At 41.6% G+C, this 15,905-nt stretch overlaps 1 protein-coding gene across 2 annotated transcripts in view; it reads right to left on the bottom strand.

The window, feature by feature from the left end:
• Nucleotides 1–15,905, bottom strand: part of lss (lanosterol synthase (2,3-oxidosqualene-lanosterol cyclase)) — a 122,207-nt gene that overhangs the window by 79,336 nt on the left and 26,966 nt on the right. For both annotated transcript variants that reach the window (XM_072578721.1, XM_072578722.1), the window contains 3 exons: nucleotides 13,265–13,362; nucleotides 9,849–9,876; nucleotides 5,903–5,959 (listed from right to left, as the gene is read on the bottom strand). In XM_072578721.1, coding sequence (XP_072434822.1) covers nucleotides 5,903–5,959; nucleotides 9,849–9,876; nucleotides 13,265–13,362 — 183 coding nt within the window. The remainder of the gene's footprint in view (nucleotides 1–5,902; nucleotides 5,960–9,848; nucleotides 9,877–13,264; nucleotides 13,363–15,905) is intronic.

Consider the following 15,905-nt stretch of genomic DNA (forward strand, 5'->3'; position numbering starts at 1 on the left):
TTCTATAAAGCCCTGGTTAGACCATGCTTAGAATATTGTGCTTGGCTCTCCGCTTGGGCGGCACAGTGGTTAGCACTGCTGCCTCACAGCGCCAGAGACCCGGGTTCAATTCCCGCCTCAGGCGACTGACTGTGTGGAGTTTGCACGTTCTCCCTGTGTCCGCGTGGGTTTCCTCCGGGTGCTCCGGTTTCCTCCCACAGTCCAAAGATGTGCATGTCAGGTGAATTGGCCATGCTAAATTTCCCATAGTGTTAGGTAAGGAGTAAATGTAGGGGTATGGGTGGGTTGTGCTTCGGCGGGGCGGTGTGGACTTGTTGGGCTGAAGGGCCTGTTTCCACACTGTAATCTAATCTAATCTAGCCTCATTATACAAAGAATATGGAAGCTTTAGAGAGGGTGTACAGAAGATTTACCATGCCTGGACCGAAGAGCATGTCTTATGAAGAAAGGTCAAGGGAGCTCGGGCTTTTCTCATTGGAGTGAAGAAGGATGAGAAGTGACTTGATAAAGGTGTACAAGATGATGAGAGGCATAGATAGAGTGGATAGTTAGAGCCTTTTTCCCAGGTTGGAAATATCTCTCATGAGGGGGCATAGTTTTAAGGTGACTGGAGGAAGGTTTAGGGGAGATGTCAGAGGTAGGTTCTTTACACAGAGAGTGGTGGGTGTGTGGAATGCTTTGCCAGCAGTGGTAGTAGAGTCAGATACATTAGGGACATTTAAGCAACTCTTGGATAGACACATGGCTAATAGTAAAATGTAGGGTATGTAGGTTAGTTTAACCTTAGAGTAGGAAAGACTGAAGGGGCCTGTACTGTGCTCCACTGTTCTATATTCTATTAGGCCTGAAGTCCTGAACTCTGCTCAAGGAGAGTTTGAGTTACTTTATGTCCTTTCACATTGAAATTAAATATTGAAGATTTAAAGATGGAACTCATACGCCAAGAAGGTCTTTTGAAGGTCACAGCACAGGAGGTAGCTATTTGGCCTATCCTGTCCGTGCACAAACTCAGGGAAGTCATTTTCCTTGTGCCACTTTTGATTTTCATGGGATGTGGTAAAGACAATAATTCCTGCTCAGCCCCAATTACCTTTCAACTGAGTAGTTTGCCAAGCTATATTAGAAGGCAATTAATAGTCAGCCACATTGCTGTGGGTCTGGGGTCTCATGTAAGCCAGTCCGGGTAAGGACAGCAGATTTCCTTCCTTAAAGGACATCAGTAGAACCTGACGAGTTTTAAGGACAACCAGCAGTGGTTACTTCACCATTTGATCAGTGAACACGCGCCCTTTACAGAATGATGCTGTGGAAATAATAATGGGGAACCAGAAAATGGTATTGGAGTTGAGTAAATACTTTGCATCAGTCTTCATGTTAGAAGGTACTAATAGCATTCTAAGAATATTTAATAATCAAGGGGCTAAAAGGGTAGGAGAAATAAAAACAGACAGAAAAAATAGTGGCAGGAAAACTAAAGGTGCTAAAGCCCTGTACCTGATGGGACGCATTTTAGGATATTAAAGGAAGTACTTTGGAAACGGTGAATCCTCAGATTGGAAATGTTCCAGAAGATTGGAAAATTGCCAATGTAATACCTTTAATTAAAAAGGGAAGGAGACAAGAAAACAGGTATCTTTGGCCAGTTATGTTGATGTCTGGTATTGGGAAAATGTTAGAATCTATTTTAAAGGATGTAAAAACAGAGTATTTAGAAATCTATAATATGATCAAGCACAGTCAACATGGCTTCATGAAGGGGAAATCATTCATGACAAACTTATTCAAAGTCTTTGAATAGGTAACAAGCAGGACAGATAGAGGAGAAGCAGTGGATGTTAATATTTGGATTTTAAGATAAAATTTGATGAAGTGCCACTCATTGCACTAATTAATAAGGTAAAAGCCCATGGTGTTGCAGGTAGTACATGAAGACGGATAGAGGGGACTAGCTAACTAATAAAAGACAGAAACTCAATCCCTCTGCTAATGAAAGGGGGGCATTTCCAAATTGGCAACCTGTAACTAGTAAAGTTCCAGTGTTCAGTGCTGGGGTCTCAATTAATTACAGTTTATATTAATGGTTTGGATGAGGGAAGGGACCACAAGATACAAGAGCACAAGTAGACCATTCTGCCCATCGAGTCTGCTCCACTATTCAATGATTGACCTGATAATCTCCAACTCCACCTTCCTGCCTTTTTCCCATGCCCCTGGATTCCCTTACTACGTAAAAAGCCTTGAATATTATTAATGACCCAGCCTGAACAGTCCTCTACTGTTCAATAAAATCCCAAGGTAAACCACCCCTTAAGAGAAGAAATACCTCGTCATACGGGCGCCCTTACTTTGAGATTGTGTCTTCTGGTTCGTGACTCTCCCAAACAAGGAAAGAACATTTCTGCATCCACCCTGTTGGGTCTCCTAAGAATATTGCACATTTCAATAAGGTCGTCTCTCATTCCTCTCAACTCCAATTAATACAGGACCAATCTACTCAACCTCTCCTCATCAGACAGTCTCTCCATACCCAGTATTAGCCTAGTGAACCTTTTCTGGACTGTGTCCATTGCCAGTATATCTGTTCTTCGATAAAGGGGCTGAAACTTGCTCGCAGTATTCCAGCTGTGATCTGACTAGTGCCTTGTATGACTTTAGTAAGACCTCACTACTATTATACTCTAGTCCCTTTGAAATAAAGGTTACTATTCCATTTGTCTTCTTAATTACCTGCTGAACTTGGACGATGACTGTTCCTTTCTGCAACTTTATAAAGCGATAAATAATATTCAATTCCTCGATTGTTTCTGCCAAAGTACATATCCTCTCATTTTCCCACTCTGTGTTCCATCTGCTAACCTTTTTGCTCACTCACTTAACCTGTCTATATCCCTTTGCAGTCTCTTCCTTACTTCAACTCTTTGTCTTCCATTAGTTAGATAATCCATGCTAATATAATACCTTCAACATTTTATCTTATTAAGTAGTGTAATGTGTGGTACCTTATCAAATGCTTTCTGAAATATACTATATCCACTGCTTTCCCTTTATCTATCCAGTTTGTTATCACCTCAGAGATCCTAATAAATTTGTCAGGAATTATTTTCTCTTCATAAAGCCATGCTGACTCTGTTTGATTGTGTAATGGCAGTGCATTAGAAATCTACAATATGATATCCTTGATAAAAGACATTTGCCCAATAAGAGCTGTTGAGCTAAGTGGCCTGTGATTACTTGTTTTTGTTTTGTCCCCTTCAATGTTTAAATAAAGGCCTTATATAGGCAGATGTCTAATCCTCTGAATATTTCCAGAATCTCAGAATTCTTGGAAAGTTATGACCAAAGAGTCCATCATCTCTGTAGCTACTCACCTTAATATCCTAGAATACATACCAACAGATCAAAGAGTTATCAGTCATTAACACCTTTACTTTCCCTAGCACTTTTTCTCTGGAAACAGTTATAGAACATAGAACAATACAGCGCAGTACAGGTCCTTTGGCCCTCGATGTTGCGCTGATCCAAGCCTACCTAACCTACACTAGCCCACTATCCTCCACATGCCTATCCAATGCCCGTTTAAATGCCCATAAAGAGGGAGAGTCCACCACTGCTACTGGCAGGACATTCCATGAACTCACGACTCGCTGAGTAAAGAATCTACCCCTAACATCTGTCCTATACCTACCACCCCTTAATTTAAAGCTATGCCCCCTCGTAATAGCTGACTCCATACGTGGAGTCTATTCTATTTATTTCCTCTTCTTCTTTTGCCCATTAATAATTTAGTGTTTTTGAATGCTATTTGTGTCTTGTACTGTGAAAGCTGATGCAAAGTATTTATTCAACTCCTCTGTCATTTACTGGAACCCCCTTATTCTTTCTCCGGTTTTCTAAGGAGCCTTTGTTAATGTTGACCCCCTCATCATTTTATTATATAAAAAGCTCTTGCTGTCAGTCTTGATATTGCTTGCAAATTTACCAAAGTTATTTTCTCCCTCTTTATTTTATTTTGGTCATCTTTTGTTGGATTTTAAAATTTTCTCAGACCCCAGGCTTACCACTAATCTTTGCCAAATTGTATGCTTTTCTTTAAATCTAATATTATTCTGAATTTCTGTCATTAAGGTTTGGCTTTCCTCACTAAAATATGCTTTTGTTGCGAGCCATGAACTATTTTCTTAAAAATATCTTCCACTGTCCCTCAATTGTCTTTGCTGTTAAATACCTTTCCCAGTCCACTCCAGTCAGCTCTACTCTCATTCCTTTGTAAGTGCCCTCATCTAAATAGCACAGTTGTTTCTGACCCAAGTTTCTCCCACTCCAAATGAATGTTAAATTCTACCATTTATGGTCACTGTTTCCTCGGGGATCTTTTGCCCCAACGCCACGTATTAAACATATTAATGTCACCAGATCTAAAATAGCCTGATCACTGATTGTATCCACAACATATTGTTCTAGAAAATTGTTCCAAATACATCCTATGAATTCTTCATCAAGGCTACTCTGTCAATCTGATTATTTCAATGTAGACAAGGATTAAAGTCACCCGTAATTTATGTACTGACTGTTACACGTCCTTATGATCCTGATTCACTCTGTCCCCTCACCTTAGGGGTCTATGGACTACTCCTAACAGTGTCTTCTTTCCCTTTTTATTTCTTATTTCCAGCTATATTTATATCTTTCATTTCACAATCATTTCTTGCTATTGTATTTATTCCATCCTGTACCAACAATATTACCTTTTCCTTCCTTTCAAAATGGCTGTCCTTTCAAAATGTTACATACCCCTAAATATTCAGTTCCCAGCTTTGATGTGCTTGTAACCATGTCTCTGTAACAACTATAAGGTCATACCTGTTAACCTGCATTTGCATTGTTCATTCATTTATTTTGCTCAGAATAATATGTACATTCACGTAAACAGCTATTAATTTTGACTTTTTTTTAAACCAGTATTCTCTCCTTTGACTCTATTCCTGCTGTTTTGTCAATGTTTGTACACTCTGACCTACCTGTCGCACTCTGGGTATTGTTATCCAAAGAGCTGCCATGCAATGCTGCCATATCCTCTTGCCTTTTCAATCTTTATTTCCCCGCTCTCAAATTCTACCACGCCCCCAACCCCCATCCCCTTAATTAGCTTAAAAACCTTCTCCACAGCCCTAATTATTTTATTCCCCAGGACACTGTTGCAGCACGGTTTAAGTGAATCCTGTCCCACCAAAACAGTGCTGGTGCCAATGCCCTATGAACCCATTCAGTCCACACTAACCTTAGGTCACGCATTTAACTCCTTGACTTTAGTTATCCTATTTGCACATGGCTCAGGTAGTGATCCAGAGGTTATTCCCTCAGAAGTTATGCATTTTAATTTAAGTTCAAAATGTTCAAAGTCTTTCAGCGGAATCTCCTTTCCAATCTTACCAATGCTTTTGATTTCAAATGTAAATGACGATGACTGGATCTCTCCACTACCTTCCAAGTTCCACTCCAGGCCTGAGGAAATGTCCTTAACCTGGGCAGGCAGGTTCCTTAATTTTAATCCCCAGGTCTTTGTCACACCTACCTCACACCTAAGCCATCCAGACTCCAGCACTCTTTGTTTTAATTTCAGGTAAATTGCATCTGCAGTGTTTTGCTTTTATTAAATTGCAAGTTTACTCCTGCGGTTGTGTGGGGTTGGATAATCTCAGCTGAGTTATCTTGCAGGCCTCAGGATAAGTTTGGGAGGAGAGGAAATTAGAAATTACAAGCCAAATAAATCCAATAACTTTGTCATTCCTTGTGATAATTAAATCATTCATCCATGACCCTCAGTAAATGCTCCCATTCCATTTAGGGGCAATATATTCGATATGAAAGAAGTGCTACTTTTATATGATTCTTGGTTGCTCACCTCAAGGTAGGCCTGGACAGCAAAAGCTGTATCCCACAGCTGTGATCCATTGGTGCCCTGGGAAGGAGATACAAATTATTTAAAATATTTCTGCAAATGCCCAATACAGAGAATTAACTGCCTCTCAGTGAACGCCAAGTACAGAGAGTTCAGTGTTTCTCTGAATATCCACAGCAGAGCATTTAGTGTCTCTCTATGAATACCCATTATAAAGTGGAAACCAAAGTCCACATTATTCACTATATCCAGTGATGAGATTAATGTTGTCCCATCATAAAACCTCAGTGCCAATTAAACCAAGCCGTTGAACCAAGGCAGCTGAAGTGTCATAGTCTCACCCTGTAGAGAGTCCAATCCACCCCTGCAAGGGTCTAACCTGTCCTGGAGGCCCTCCTTTTCTGGTGCATCTGCCTACTCTAAGATCAAGGTAACCGACATACCCAATATTTTACTATCATCCATGTGCCTATCCAAGAGTCGTTTAAATGCCCCTAATGTCTCTGAATCTACTACCACTGCTGGCAGTGCATTCCATGCACTCACTGCATTCCACAGAGGTGTGAAGAACCTAGCTTTGACATTCCCCTAAATCTTCCTCCAATCACATTAAAATTATGCCTCCTCATGATAGCCATTTCTGCCTATTCACGCCTCTCATCATCTTGATGTGGAGGTGCCGGCGTTGGACTGGAGTGGATAAAGTTAAAAATCAGACAACACCAAGTTATAATCCAACAGTTTTATTTGGAAGTACTAGCTTCTGGAGAGCTGCTCCTTTGTCAGGTCAAAGAGTAGCGCCATGAAAACTAGTACTTCCAAATAAACCTGCTGGACTACAACCTCATGTTGTGTGATTCCCATCATCTTGTACACCACTATGAAGTCACCTCTCGTCCTTTTTCTCTCTAATGAGAAAAGCCCTAGCTCCCTCAAGCTTTCTTCATAAGACATGCCCTCCAGTCCAGGCAGCATCCTGGTAAATCTCCTCTGCACCCTCTACAAAGCTTCCACATCCTTCCTATAATGAGGCGACCAGAACTGAACAAAATATTCCAAGTATGGTCTAACCAGGGCTCTTTGGAGCTGCAGCATAACCTCACGGCTCTTAAACTCAATCCCCCTGCTAATGAAAGCCAACACACCATATGCCTTCTTAACAACCCTATCAAATTAGGTGGCAACTTTAAGAGACCTATGGACGTTGACTCCAAGATCCCTCTGTTCCTCCACATTGTCAAGAATCCTGTCTTTAACTCTGTATTCTGCATTCAAATTTGACCTTCCAAAATTAATCACTTCTCACTTTTCCAGGTTGAACTCCATCTGCCATTTCTCAGCCTGGCTCTGCATCCTGTCAATATCTGGTTGCAACCTACAACAGCCCTCCACACTATCCATAACTCCACCAACCTTCGTGTCATTGGCAACCTTACTAATCCACCCTTCCACTTCCTCATCCTAGTCATTTATAAAGATCACAAAGAGCAGAGATCCGAGAACACATCCTTGCGGATCACCATTGGTCACCGAGCTCCAGGCTGACTACTTTCTATCAGCCACCACTCGCTGTCTTCTATGGGCTAGCCAATTCTGTACTCAGCCATCCAAATGACCCCGTCTCCCATGCGTCCTTACTTTCTAAACGGGCCTAGCTTGTGGAACTTCTCAAACGCCTTGCTAAAATCCATATACACCACATCCACTGCTCTATCTTCATTAACGTGTTTTGTCATATCCTCAAAGAATTCATTAAGGTTTGAAGCCATGCTGACTACCTCTAACCAGCTTTGATTTTCCAAATAATCATAAATCCTGTCTCTTAGAATCTTCTCCAATAATTTGTTCAACACTGACATAAGCCTGAATGTTCTGTAATTCCCAGGGTTGTCCCTTTCTTGAACAAGGAAATAACATTTGCTACTCTCCAATCATCTGGTCCTTCACCACTGGACAGTGAGGGTGCAAAGATCATCGCCAAAGGCTCAGCAATTTCTTCCCTTGCTTCCTGTAGTAACCTTGGGTATATCCCTTCTGGCCCAGGAGACTTACCTAATCCTCATGTTTTTTTCAAAATTTCCAGCACATCCTCCTTCTTAACATCAACGTGTTTGAGCATGTCAGCCTGTTTCATGCTGCGCTCAAAAATAACATGGTCCCCCTTACTAGCAACTACTGAAGCGAAGTATTCATTAAGGACCTCCCCTACCACCTCAGACTCCAGGTTCCCTTCACTATCCCTGATCGGCCCTACCCTCACCCTGGCCATCTTCTTGTTCCCCACTTAAGCGTAGAATGCCTGAGGGTTTTCCTTAATCTACCTTTTTCATGGCTTTTTCATGACCTGTTCTAGCTCTCCTGAGTCCATTCTTCAGTTCCTTCCTGGCTACTTTGTAACCATCTAGAGCCCTGTCTGATCCTTGCCTTCTCAACTTTAAGTAAGCTTCCTTTTTCCTCTTGACTAGATGTTCCACATCGCTTGTCATCCAAGGTTCCTTCACCCTACCACCCCTTCCATGTTTAAGTGGGATAAACCTATCCAGCACTCGCAGCAAGTGCCCCCTAAATAACCTCCACATTTCTGTCATGCACTTCACTGACAGTATCTCTTCCCAATATGTGCTTCACAGTGTCGAAAGTGTGGTGCTGGAAGAGGACAGCAGGTCAGGCAGGATCCAAGGAGCAACAGAATTGATGTTTCAGGCATAAGTCCTTCATCAGGAATGCCAGAAATGTGGAGTCTCCTGTTCCTTGAATGCTGCTTGACCTGCTGCGCTTTTCCAGCACCACACTTGCGACTCTGACCTGCAGCATCTGCAGTCTCCACTTTCTCCTTATGCTCCACAGTTTCTGCGTAATAGCACTGTAATTCGTCCTCTCCGACTTAAATAGTTTCCCATACTGTCTGCTCCTATCCCTCTCCATGACTATAGTAAAGGTCAGGGAGTTGTGATCACTACCACCGAAATGCTCTCCCACTGAGAGATCTGACACCTGACCTGGTTCGTTGCCAAGCACCAAATCGAATATGGCCTCCCCTCTAGTTGACCTATCTACATATTGAGTCAAGAAACCTTCCTGGACACACCTGACAAAGTCTGCTCCATCCAAACTATTTGCACGAAGGAGGTTTCAATCACCCACAACTACAACCCTGTTATTTCAGCATCATTCCAAATTTTGCTGTCCAATCTGCTCCTCCATGTCTCTGTTGCTATTGGGGAGTCTGTAGAAATCTTGCAATAAAATGCCTGCTCCATTCCTGTTTCTGACTTCTACCCATAAAGACTCTGTAAAAAAACCCCCTTTGACGACCTCCATTTCTGGAGTGGTGATACTACCCCCACCGCTTTAAGCTCCGTCCCTACTCATTTTGAAATATCTAAACCCCGGAACATCCAACAACCTGTCCAGCTCCTATGATATCCAGGTCTCCATAATGGCCACAACACAGTAGTTTCAAATACTGATCTATTCACCAAGTTTGTCACCCTTAATCCTGACATTTCTTGTGTTAAAACTGACACACTTCAACCCATCACACTGATTGCAACTTTGCCCTATCAACTGTTTATCCTTCCTCACAGACTCTCTGCACGTTGTCTCCACCTATTCACCAGCTACCCCATCCTCTAATGTATAGCTCTGGTTCCCATCCCCCTGCTAAATGAGTTTCAATCATCCCAAAGAGTGCTAGCAAACCTCCTGCCCAGGATATTGGTACCCCTCCAGTTCGGGTACAACCCGTCAAAAAGTAGACTCTGTCACTTCAGCAGGAAATGCGAAGAGAGGAGTTATGTTACTCATTCAATATGTCATAAATCATATGACAGCAAAACAGCACCAGGGAGCTGCAAGTTTTTTTAACCCACAGATCACTGTACTAGAATCAGAGCCCTTCCCCCTCCAGGGTTCCATGAAGTCAAAAAGGAATTTAGAAACAGATTACCTGCATCTTGAGTCCATCGAGGCCAAGCCTGTGAAATTAACATTAAGATGATAAGATTGCAATGATCTGGAGGTTGTTTGAATGCTGGTAAAGTGATTGGTGAAATGCTAAAGTCATCAGCAATATCTGCAATACCCAAAATTTCATAATACATTGCTCACTATTGTCTAGTCAGTTTTGGCTGGTTAATATTTTTGTTAAGGTTAAGAGAAACAAGAAGTCGATATTAATTACCTGAGCACATAAAATTTGGGAGAAACTGTGGCATTGTGCTGGAATGAGAGGGCAAAGAATGAGTAAGTCAATAAACTCTCTCCGCATGGTAAAACAGGGCTGAATCAGCACAATTTTGTTAAGGGAAGGTCATGCCTAACAAATCTTCAACAATTTATTGAGGGGGGAAATTAAGTAAATTAGACAAAGGTGAGCCAGTGGACATGATCTGCTTGGATTTTCAGAAGGCCTTTTACAAAGTGTCACAGAGGAGGCTGCGAAACAAAATAAGAGACCATGGTGTTTGGGGTAAGGTACTGGCATGGATAGAGGTTTGGCTGACTGGCAGAAGGCAGAGAATAGGGATAAAGGGGTCTTTTCAGGATGGCAGTCAGTGACTAGTGAGGTTCTTCTGAGGGCCATTTTGGGACCAAAAGTATTCACACGATACATTAATGATCTGGCAAAGGAACTGGAGGTATTGCTAAATTTGCAGATGGCACAAAGATAGGTGATGGAGCAGGTAATGTTGAGGAAGCAGGAAGGCTGCAGAAAGACTTGGGCAGTCTGGAGTGTGGGCAAAGAAGTGGCAGATGGAATACATTGTCAGAAAGTGTGAGGTTGTGCACGGGTGCAGACTATTTTCTGAAAGGGAAAGGCTTTGGAAATCTGAAGGATTAAGGGATTTTGGAGTCTTAGTTCAGGATTCTCTTACAATTAACAGGCAGGTTCAGTTGACAGTTAAGAAGGCAAATACAATGTTAAAATTCATTTCAAGAGGACTAGAAAGCAAGTTCAGAGGTGTACTGCTGAGGAAATACAAGGCTCTGGTCAGACTCCATTTGAAGTACTGTCGAGCTGTTTTGGGCCCTGCATCTAAGGAAGGAGGTATTGTCTTTAGTGACAATTCAGAGAAGGTTCACAAGAATGATCCCAGGATGAAGGACTAGTCATATGAAGAGCAGTCAAGGACTCGGTCTGTATCCAATGGAGTTTAGAAGGATGAGGCAGGATTTGATTGAAACTTACAGAATACTGAGAGGCCTGGATACAGTGGACATGGTGAAGATGGTTCCATTATTAGAGAGACTAGAACTCCAGGGCACAACCTCAGGGTGAAGAAACAACTCTTTAGAACTGAGATAAGGAAGAATTTCTTCAGCCAGATGGTGGTGAATCTGTGGATTTCATTGCTACAGAGGCCAAGTAATTGAGTGTATTTAAGACAGAGATAGACGGATTATTGATTGGTAAGGAGATCAAAAATTAGGAGGAGAAAGCAGGAGAATGGGGTTGAGAAATATATCAGCCATCATCGAATGGTGGAGCTGACTCGATGGGCGAATGGCCGAATTCTGTTCCTACATCTGACGGTCTCTCCACAAAGAAAAGGTGCATACCTTGATTTCTATTTCATCAATCAGGCTGGAATCCATTAGCATTGCCAATTGCAACTGTAACATTAAGATTCAGGCATAGAATCACAGAATTCCTACAATGCGGAAGCAGGCCACTCAGCTCATTGAAACAACACCAACCCCTCCGAACTGTATCCAACCCAGACCCACCCCTCATTCCCTATCCCTGTAACCCTGCATTTCCAATGGCTAATCCACTGAACTTGCACATCCCTGGACACTATGGGCAATTTAGCATGGCCAATCCACCTAATCTGCACATCTTTGGATTAGGGGAAGAAACTGGAACACTGAAGGAAAGTCATCCAGACACAGGGAGAATGTGCAAATTCCACACAGTCACCTGAGGCTGGAATTGAACCGGGTCTCAGGCACTGAGAGGCAGCAATGTTCGCCACCGAGCCACCATACTGCCCCAACCAAAATAATTATGCAGCAAAATTATGCTGGAAATATAGGCCTGGCAGTACCTGTAAGAATTAATGGTCTGCATTTCGGGCATCCTGCCTTACTTAGCCATGAAAGATAACCTGTGAAAGTCACACAAAGTGATGAAATCTCCCATGAGCAAGACAGAGGTCAGGAGGGGCTGGCAGTGTTAGGATATCAGTTAGGCTCATTAACAGGCTAAGTTTGTTGAGGAGACTTTGGGAGGCATGAAAAAGCCATCTTGACTGAATGGGAGCTTCTCTGACAATGGTTAAGAGGCCTGTTGGACCGCATTCTGACAGAGGGTCATCAGTCTGGAAATCAACTGCTTATCGCTTCCTAACAGGCATGTAGGTATATTCTACATTTGCGTTCTGATATCCAATTATGTTGCCCCGTAAACAGATCCACATCCGACATGAAGGGTACCCTGGTACAAGCTTGCAGAAGTCAACATAATCACTGTGACAGACTTCAGGTTGAAATGGTTGTTGGAGACTGCAACCACTAGTATGAACGCAACCTTTCAAAAAATTGTTCAGAGGCTGCAGTGGTCATTCAGTGTGTGACATTTTATTGCCCATCCCTAGTTTCCCCCGCCGAAGGCAATGTAGCAGACCTTCCCTAGCAAAACCCCACATTTCCTATATAGTGCTCCCACGACGGGGTTCCAAAGTTCTGGGCAAAGCATCAAGAAACTACATGAATCAATCTTGCTGTGTTCATTCCTAAACACCACAAAGTAAACAAGTCAACTAATGGGATACTAATATGCTGCTATGTGCTATGCTTTTGGAAATCGTTATAACAAACAGACTACATTTGCAAACTGAGCTTCAGTGTGCAACACATCTCTCCCCACCCCACACACATTAGAACATTTCTATTTCTCTATAACCAATCATAATCAGACATGAATCTCTTCTTTAAAAAAAAGTGTGGATGGAATCTAATTAATCATAAAATAACACTTTTGAGCGGCATAATTTTTGGGAAAGGGATCAAAATGAATGACAATTCTTATCCGAGCATGTGCAGTACCTTAGAAGGTAAAGATTAGACAATCAAATCAGAGCAATCCATGATGCGAATATGATAGTTTCTTCAAATTGTCCTAACTTCTTTTGTCGTTCAGTCACCAACATGTAGAAACTTCTCAACAACAACTTCTCTTCATTGATTAGCAAGAAAATGAAGCAGACAACGACAGAATGAAAACATGCAGATAAACTTCTGCATGTATAGACAGCACTAACAACACAAGAAGGTAACAGTTTGTGATGTGCCCCCATTCTCAAATCAAACTTAGTTGGTCTTTACCATCTCAACCCCAATGAGTCTGGACAAATGACTTACCAGAGATAGTCTGGGATGCGAGAAACATGTTCCTGGAAAGCAGGGCCCTCATGACCCTCCGTATACCAGCGAACTAACATGTTGATGGTTTTGGAAATCTAAAAGACAAATAGAATCATACATTAAAATAAATTCTAGAGGTCTCCACTTTAGCTCTGCAGTCCCATTACCACATCAATACTGGCAACATCACGTACATCTTGCCAACAGCATTAGCACTGCACACTCACAATACTGTTGGGTCTACTGCTTTTGAGATAAGCATTCAATGTACACAAGTTCCATACATCAGTGGTAAGGAAGGATACAAAAGGACCAGATTTTACTGTTGCACTGATAAGACACTGTTATCACTCCTCTGACACTGACGACAATTTCTGGAATATGTACATATACAGAAATCCAGGAATTACTGTCAGCGATTAGCGCTTATCCAGAAATGCACAGTTGGCACTGCTTTTAGTCTGTAATTAGAAATCACTAAAATGACAAAAGGTGAGGCTTCTTCTGGAATACTGTGTCCAGTTCTGGTCACCCAGTTACAGGAGAAGGTTCAGAAGAGATTTATCATGATTTTGCCAAATATGGAAGGTTTGAGTTATAAAGAAAAGCTAGATGGGCTGGGACCTTTTTCACTGCAGTGTATGAAGTTAAGAAATAACCTTATAGAAGTTTATAAAATAATGGAGGGTATAGATAGAGTTAATGGTAATGTCTTTTCAAGTCTAGGTGATTTCAGGTCAGGGGACACACTTTTAAGGTGAGATGAGAGAGATTTAAAATGACACGAGGGGCAATTTTTTTTTACACAGAGGGCGATTTGTATGTGAAATGAACTTCCTAAGGAAGTTGTGGATGCAGGTGCAATTATCACATTTAAAAGACATTTGGATAATAAGTGAATAGGAAAGTTTTGGAGGGATATGGGCCAGGAGCAGGCAGGTGGGACTAGTTTAGCTTGGGATTATGTTCAGGATGGACTTGTTGGACCAAAGTGTCTGTTTCTGTGCTTATGACTCTATGACAAGAACTTAGCCAGTTTCACTGTAAAGATCCTTGAAAAGTGGCAGATGGTTGTGAGAGGTATAACTGGGCTTATAAACAGTGCAGGAAGTTCAGAATTACAAACTTAGTGCCTTAAAAATTCATCTTATATTAGAAAACTATCAAATTGCTCAACAAAGATTTTAAAAACACTTTTGGCATCTGCAAAATGTAAGTAAATGTTAACAACTCTTTACTTCCTGGATTGCAGCCCTTGACAATATTGCTATATGATTGACATGCACCTTGACTGATGGCACACTTGTTGCTAGGAGATTCCCTTGACTTGGAACTAAGTTATTTCCCCAGCTACAATAGTGACATTAACCCCGGCAGGTATTAGTATTCAACCTGGTGCTCATTTTCCAATGTCATGCTTTAAAAACAAACTGGAAAATTCGAACTTTATCTCACAGTTAAAAGACTATAAGACACATGAGCAGAAATAGGGTCTGCATTTAGTCAGCTGTGCCATTCAATGAGACCATGGCTGATGTGACAATCTTCGGATACACTTTCCTGCCTTTTCCCCATAACCCTCCATTTCCTCACTGACTAAACATCAGTCCATCTAAACCTTGAATATACTCAATAACCAAGTCTAATCAGCTCTTGGTGGCAAAGAATTCCACAGACTCATTACCCTCTGAGAGAGAGGAGAAATGATTCTTCATCTCTGTCTTAAATGGGTAACCTTTTATTCTGAGATTATGTCCTATGGTTCCAGACTCTCCCACAAGGGAAACATTTCTGCACCTACCCTCTAAGAATCTTGTATATTTCAACAAGGTCACCATTCATTCTTCTAAATTCCAATGAATACAATGCCAACTGACTCAACCTCTTCTCATAAGTCAGAGCCTCCACACCTAGAGATCCTCCTTTGGGCTGTCTTTTGTATCTCATTATCCAGTTTTGGTATATAAAACAATAAATTACAATCATATGCCATTCAGCCCATCAGATCTTTAATAAATGAGGCCTGGTCTTTTCCCTTAGGGCTACAAATCAATTTCTGTTTACTTCCTCTATCAAAACCCTTCATGATTAAAAGCCTTCCCTTTCACTTTCCTTGCTCTAAAGAACACAATTTCTGTTTCATTGATTTCTCCAAATTACTTACTTTCGTTCAGATCCTAATTTACTAAGTTTCCTTGTCAGCCTTTCCAACACTTTGACATCTTGACATCCTTCCCAAAGTGTGGAGCCCAGAAACAGACACAGGCTTACCTGAAGTTTCTGGTAGGATTAGCAATACTCCCTGGTTGTTGTACACTACATCTCTGTTTATAGAACTTTGGACTCTTTGTGCTTTTATAACACTGTCCTCAACTCATCCTGCCACCCTCAAAGAATTCTTTAAAGTTGCAGAAAGCAGAGATTCACAGAAGTCATTTGTCCCATCATGCTTACACAATAATAGAGGCAGATTTGTTAGGTTTATATTGCCTCTACTTCTCCTTCCAACCAAACGGACCACTTTGCACTGTCCTGCATTGAACTTAATCTGCTCCAAGTCTGTCCGTTTCATCAGTGTCTCCTCCTGAGCTTGGTTCCTTGCCAATTACAATTGATTCGGGTGTCCTCTATAAAGGGA

Source organism: Chiloscyllium punctatum, chromosome 10 (genome assembly GCF_047496795.1).
Source record: "Chiloscyllium punctatum isolate Juve2018m chromosome 10, sChiPun1.3, whole genome shotgun sequence".
Taxonomy (NCBI): domain Eukaryota; kingdom Metazoa; phylum Chordata; class Chondrichthyes; order Orectolobiformes; family Hemiscylliidae; genus Chiloscyllium; species Chiloscyllium punctatum.